At 51.2% G+C, this 6,669-nt stretch overlaps 1 protein-coding gene across 1 annotated transcript in view; it reads left to right on the top strand.

Annotated features, from left to right (window-relative positions):
- Positions 1–4,123, top strand: part of SIAH3 (siah E3 ubiquitin protein ligase family member 3) — a 72,404-nt gene extending 68,281 nt beyond the window's left edge. Inside the window, exon 2 of the mRNA XM_032611207.1 lies at positions 3,449–4,123. Within this exon, the coding sequence (XP_032467098.1) occupies positions 3,449–4,123 (675 nt within the window). The remainder of the gene's footprint in view (positions 1–3,448) is intronic.
- Positions 4,124–6,669: the final 2,546 nt, after the last annotated feature.

The following is a 6,669-nucleotide window of genomic DNA, read 5'->3' on the forward strand; positions in this document are numbered from 1 at the left end:
GGGCATTCCCTCTTCACATGTGCTCCTCACTGGTGAAGCGCCGTTTCCAACGGGGGCTGACCCTCACTGAGTGCACCGCCTGGGTTTCCTTCTGCTATGTCTCTGACTGCGTTTAACCAATGGGAGGTACGGCAGGTGACTGGAGTCGGGGAAGAAAGGGAGGTCGAGGTGTTTCTTCCTCATGCCCTCCTTACTTCGGTTTCACATCTCTGATACTAGCTGCACAGAACAGGATGGAGAAGATGGAAGGTGCCTCTGCAGAAGGGCAGAGAATAGCCCAGAGGCCATTTCTGAGATGGGAATTTCAGGATATTCCATCATCATGCATTGGCATCGGACAGGAGGCCCCAGCCAAGTGCTATGTTGGGGTCTCCAGACCCTTCCGGTGGCCTGTGTTCAGCCCAGAGTGCTGCCCAGGTGCGAGGGTCAGCTGACCAGTACCAAGGCAGGCAGCCATGGACCGAGGGGGAAGGCCACCGAAACGCTTCATCCCAAACCGTGTCCAAACGGAAATGCCTTGCTGATGTAATACTTGATGTGGTTGTTAAAGCCGTTTGACAGGCACTGTTTCATTCGATCCCCCGACAACCCTATGAAATAAATATTTTGCTGATGGGGCAACTGACTTAATCAAGGCTGCTGGACAAGTAAACGGTGGAACAGACCAAAGTTGGCCAACATCCAGCTGGTGATCTTCCCAGGCTATGATCCATATCACCTTTAACTGATCTGGGCTCCATTCCCATCTGCACCCCTTATAAGCTGTGTGACCCTGGGCAAGTGACTCAACCTCTCTGTGTCCGTTTCTTCATCTAGAAGACACACATAACATGTTTCTCTCGTGACTGCTGTGACCTAAATGAGGGTGGGGGGCTTCTCAGAGGCTAGGAGAGGGGACAGCGTTTGGGGCTTTCCATGAGAAGGCAACACCAGGTCCTCTTGAGCGAAACAGAAGAGGCTGATCTTCTGCCGGGCCTGTTGGGAGGACCTGGGAGGGGTTCTTGCATCTGGCTGGTGGAGTGTATGAGCCTGGGCTACTTGTACAATCCCAAGGGATCCTAGGAATTGGCCCCCCTCCTTCACCTGTTGACTAAATGATATCAGCCACCAGCAAGCAGGTAGGAACTAAGCCAGATTCAACTTTTTTAAAAAGTAAGAAAATTGATCTTTTCTGTGAGAAATTAAATAATGACACAAAAAATATCTACTTTCCACAGCGCCTAACACTTAGTAGATGCTACATACTAGTTAATTCCCTTCCCCATATTTAACACTAAAGGCTGAGTCAGACTCACCACTAGCAGGATTCTGGAACACAGCCTTTCCATCAAGGGGAAGACACTGTCCCCCTCGGGACAGGTGGCTTGGCGGGTGTGCAGGATGGGTGATGACAGGCTGCCCAGTAGCTGCCACGCAGGAGCTACTGGAAGGGCCCTGTAACTCACCCTCCAGGTCAGCTGGGCTCCTGGTGGAGGAGAGAGCGGGGGCGAACAACTCCAGAACAGAGCTAGTTGGGCCCCCAGTGTGTGTGTATGTGTCCCTGGGTGCTCTAAAGAAAGGGAAGCTCGCCAGGCCTCCACTCTCAGCCACTCTCTGAGCCCGGGGAGATGGAGACTGGCCGTAACAGTGATGAGTATGAGAGACAGACCATCACCCATCACCCTGGTCATGCTGGGAAGGAACCGAAGTGAGGCAATTGCCCAAAGGCACCCGAAGTCCAGAGGGGCTTGGAGAGCGAACCCGAGGGCAGCCCAGAGAAGGCTGCCACTTGAACGCCTCATGCCTGGAGCACCCTGCAGACCAGCCACCTCCCCTGCACAGCCCAGATCCCACAGACTAATTAAAGAAAAAAACCTCAAAGAATGGGGGAGGGAGCTGGAGGTGGGATTATTGAGGGGAGGGCAGTTGCTGTGCTCAGAGTCATGAGGCGTGAAAATGAATCCCATCTTTCACTTCCCAGCTTTGTAACCTTGGGCATGTTACCACTGAAGCCTGTTTCTTCAACTGAAAAACAGGAATCACAGTCCTTGTGCCAGGGAGAAGCCTTTTCAAAACCGTAATTAATTAGATACACACTAATGTCTGTACCACCTACACCGAGAAACGCAGTGTTGATTTTGCTCACAGCTCTATCTCTAGGGTCTGGTCATGGCAGGTGCTCAGTAAATGCTTACTGATACCTGATCAGAATGTGTTGTCACAGCTCCTGACGTTTTGAGGGCACTGGTGGGCACGCTGTCGTGAAGAACAAAAGGTCAAGAGAGTCTCGGGGGGAAGCTGCCTAGTGGTGAGCCCCTGGCAAGTTGCTCTGGAACAGTCAGCCTAAAGCAGGACAGAAGTGTGCCTGGTGGGGCAAAGTCCCAGGAGTCATAGCTCAGGCTCCCTCCCTGGGGACTGTGGTCCAGCTGCACACAATCAGCTCGGGGTCCCATGGTTGCCTTACTACCTAGAAGGGCACCGCAGATAGCACAACCCCTGGCAGCACTGGAAGGACAAATAGGTATTTACCAAAATTTTGTTCTAAAAATAATAGTAATGATAAAATAGAGGGGGAAAAATCCATTGACTTCCAGTCCCCGCACAAAAATATCAACAGTATCAAAAAAGCACCAAAAAAATTGATTTCTTTGTTCTTTATGACTAATGACCATCAATGCAAGTTATTTGAAGGGGAAAATTGCCTGAGTATCTAATTGAAGAATCAGAAAGGCAGAAATATTGCATTTTCTTGGATGAGTTTTCAGAATCTCAACCACCCAAAGCATCCACCGTGTCCCTCATTGTTTTAAAGTTTTGTTTCCTTTTTTTTTTTTTTTTGCCGTACGCGGGCCTCTCACTGTTGTGGCCTCTCCCGTTGCGGAGCACAGGCTCCGGACGCGCAGGCTCAGCGGCTATGGCTCACGGGCCCAGCCACTCCGCGGCATGTGGGATCCTCCCGGACCGGGGCACGAACCCGCGTCCCCTGCATCGGCAGGCAAACTCTCAACCACTGCGCCACCAGGGAAGCCCTGTTTTCCTTTTTAAATATACTAATACATTTGGAAAATCTCTTCTTGCAGGAGGAATCTCTTGAAGAAGCTTCTATTTCCGATTGGGTAAATTTACATTCTATACTGAAATGAAATGACTTGGAGAAGACTTCAGCATCTAAATCTGGCAAAACATTCAAAACAATGAATTCCGTCTCATTAAAATATTTGTCAAAACAGATAATAACAAGTGTTGACAAAGACGTGGAGAAATTGGAACTCTCTTAGATGCCTGATGGGGATGTAGAATGGTGCTGCCATTTTGGAAAAGAGTCTGGCAGGTCTCATTTTTTTAAGAAATAGAGCTTTCTCTACCGGTAAGGGAGAGTCTGCTTTCCACATTCTGAACACCGGGGGAGTCTCAGCCAGGCTGAGAGACTGATCTCACCGCCACTAACGTTCTTCTCTTTCGCCTACAGTATGTGTCCGGCCGATGCGCCGTCACCCAGAGCGCCCCGGAGCCCGGCAGCTTCCCCCCTCACCTCCTCCCCCCACTCCTCCGCCACCACGCCCGCCAGCCCCACCTCCGCCACCACGCCCGCCCTCACCACCACCCCCTGCACCAGGAGGCGGGGCTCCACGCTGCCCAGGTGACGCCCTGCACCTGCCCCTTGTTCTCCTGCCAGTGGGAAGGCCACCTGGAGGTGGTGGTGCCCCACCTGCGGCAGATGCATAGGGTGGCCATCCTCCAGGGAGCCGAGATCGTCTTCCTGGCCACGGACATGCACCTCCCGGCACCGGCCGACTGGATCAGCATGCACTCCTGCCTCGGCCACCACTTTTTGCTGGTGCTTAGGAAACGGGAGAGGCACGCAGGGCACCCCCAGTTCTTCGCCACCATGATGCTCATCGGGACCCCCACCCAGGCCGACTGCTTCACCTACCGCCTGGAGCTCAACAGAAACCACCGGCGTCTCAAGTGGGAGGCCACCCCCAGGTCTGTGCTGGAGTGCGTGGACTCGGTGATCACTGACGGGGACTGCCTCGTCCTCAACACCTCGCTGGCCCAGCTCTTCTCCGACAACGGCAGCCTCGCCATCGGGATTGCCATCACTGCGGCGACGGAGGTCTGCTCCTCGGAAGCTGAGATGTGAAGCAGAGGCCCCGGACGGTCACGTGCAGCACCCCCTTCCCCGAGGAACTCTGCCTGGGCCCTTGGATCTCAGAAGGCCAGGACTCCAGGCTCCTTTCTATCCTTCTCCCTCCTTCTCTCCTTCCTTCCTTTCTTTTTTTTGTCTCAGGTACTTTGTGGTATTTGATATTCGTCTGCCATGGGCATTATGTTACGTAAACATCTTGTGATTCAAGATCTGGGTGTGAGGTTTGTCCTGATTTGTTGGTATAGTTTTATAGAACACTTTTAATCGGATTCAGTCAGAATGGTGATTTCTCGCCACCGTCTCCTTGCAATTCCCTTCTCCGCTGCTTCTAAATTGAGCAAAAGTCACCAAGGTCACGAAGCAGACTCTTGGGGTTGAAAGGAGACAGTGTCCAAATCATTTCTTCCTTCTCTTTTTAATCTATTTCAGAGTGAGCTAACTCTGAAATGCGTGCCGACAGCAGATTAGGGAACGGGACCTGGCCAGCTCAGAGGTATGTATTTCAGACCAACCAGACGCAAGTCTGCCACCTTCCCAGGAACCTCAGGGGCCACGCTGCCTGGACACAAGGAGATGGCGTCTCCCCCGAAGGCCAGGGCGCCGGGCTGGAGGCACCACCACGCCATGTGTCCTCTGGCTTGATCCCGGGGCTGGGGGGAACGGGCAGAGGTTGAACCCTCTTTTGCCAGGCTGTTATGAGCTTGCTGTCAGCCCGGACCATCTTTTCCTGCTCCAAAATCAAAGGCCTCAAGGGTTTGGTGCTTTCTTCAAAATCTCTTTGCCGTCTGTTGAGCAATTCATAGAAAAGGATGGGCAAGATGCAGGGGAAGAGAAGCAGCTGAAAAAGCGAAGGATAAAATGAATCTCCCACCTCTGGGAGGGCGTTCTCTCCTGAGAGAGCTTTATTATCAAGTTATAAAATCCACCAATCCTTTCCCTGGGGTGGAGCACGTTTGTATCAGGCAAAGAGCCCTCTGTGCCCTTGACAGTTTATAAGCAGAACCACAATTCGGCATCAAACACAAGGAACTTGAAGGGTGCGACCAGGTCCTCTGACCTGAAGGGCTGTCCCCATCACTCAGACACCTGAGAGGGTCCTCTTTCCTTCCCTTACTTCTAAAATGCTCCGAGGGCCCCATTCAGCACACACACGCTATCACTGGTCAGTATGCGTCCAGCGCCCCGTTGCAGTATGAATGAAGAGGCCACGAAAATCCATACTACCTCCAGGTAGATGGCCTTCTCTTATTCGGCTGTCAGAACACTTTGCCAAAGCTCTTCTTGTGGAAGTCTCTCGTGTTTTTGAAGAAAGTAAGCATGTTCAGTCGACCCCGTCTCGTCTGATGGAAGCTGAATACCTGTAAGCCTTCCCAGTAGGCCCTCTTCCCCCTCCTTTTGGTCATTTTTGTTCTCCCCTCGGCCAATCCCTGGTTGCAGCAGCTACACGGGGCCCCCAAACCCCACACGACGCTCACCAGTGGACCTTTCGCCAAGCAGACGTTGCTCTCGGTCCCGTTCCCTCCCCTGGCTGGGTCCTGGCAGGCCTCCCAGTGAGGATTTAGTTTCGGGCAGCTTTTGCCCTGAATGGCCATCAGCAATCTTTTCTCTGCCAAAAATAATTGATCCAGAAACACAACACCCTTCCCCCCAACAACTGGGTCATCCTGCAGCCACCCGTGCTGCCAACCCGCAGCTCCAGCAGTTCTGATGCACACGGCAGGGTGGGGAGAGGGGACTTTGGAAGGAGAAACAAGATCCTGGTGGCCACACTGACAGGGACAGAGATAACAGCCAAGCTAGCCCTTGAGGCTGAGCCTACATAAATGGTCAGTGCAGAATGGAAGTCAGGCCAGGCAAAGAAGATTGCCTTTAATTATCCTTCTCTCCATGTACCTGCAGCTGCGATAGACCCCATCACTACCTGTGGCTATCGTGGACCTTTAAGAAACGGATCAGGTTAATAATAATAATAGTACTCATGGCTACCGCTTATTGAGGGTTTACTATGTAACCTAGTGAGCTAAGTACTTTGAGTATATTATCTCATTTAATCCCCATGACAACCTTATGAAGCAGGTACTATAATTTCACCCATGAAGAAACTTAAGCTAAGAGGGATTAGACACTTTTAAGGTCACACAGTAGCAAATGGTACAGCTGGGTCTGGAATTTAGCGTGTCTTGCTCCAAAGTCCAGGCTTCAGACCAATACCAACTATGTCATTTCTAGAAATTCATGGACCCAAGGCTCAGAAGGACCGGTCATAAATACTGAATGGCATACAGAGGCCTTTTAGTAGAGTTGTATTAAATGCGCCCTTTCATTTCTTCCCTTTCTCCCTCTTTTCCCAGACCAAGATAGAACGGTGTGCTAGAGCCGGCTTGTGTAACAGTTGTTAAATTCTTTAGGAATTTTACAAACTGTTAAGCACAGCCACTATTAAAAATTAAATTATATAAATTTACAATTAAATAAGTTCTATTAAAAAGAAGGTAATAAATACTCAAAGCTCATCACTTCCTAATTATTTCACTACTCTT

Source organism: Phocoena sinus, chromosome 18, assembly GCF_008692025.1.
Source record: "Phocoena sinus isolate mPhoSin1 chromosome 18, mPhoSin1.pri, whole genome shotgun sequence".
Classification (NCBI taxonomy): domain Eukaryota; kingdom Metazoa; phylum Chordata; class Mammalia; order Artiodactyla; family Phocoenidae; genus Phocoena; species Phocoena sinus.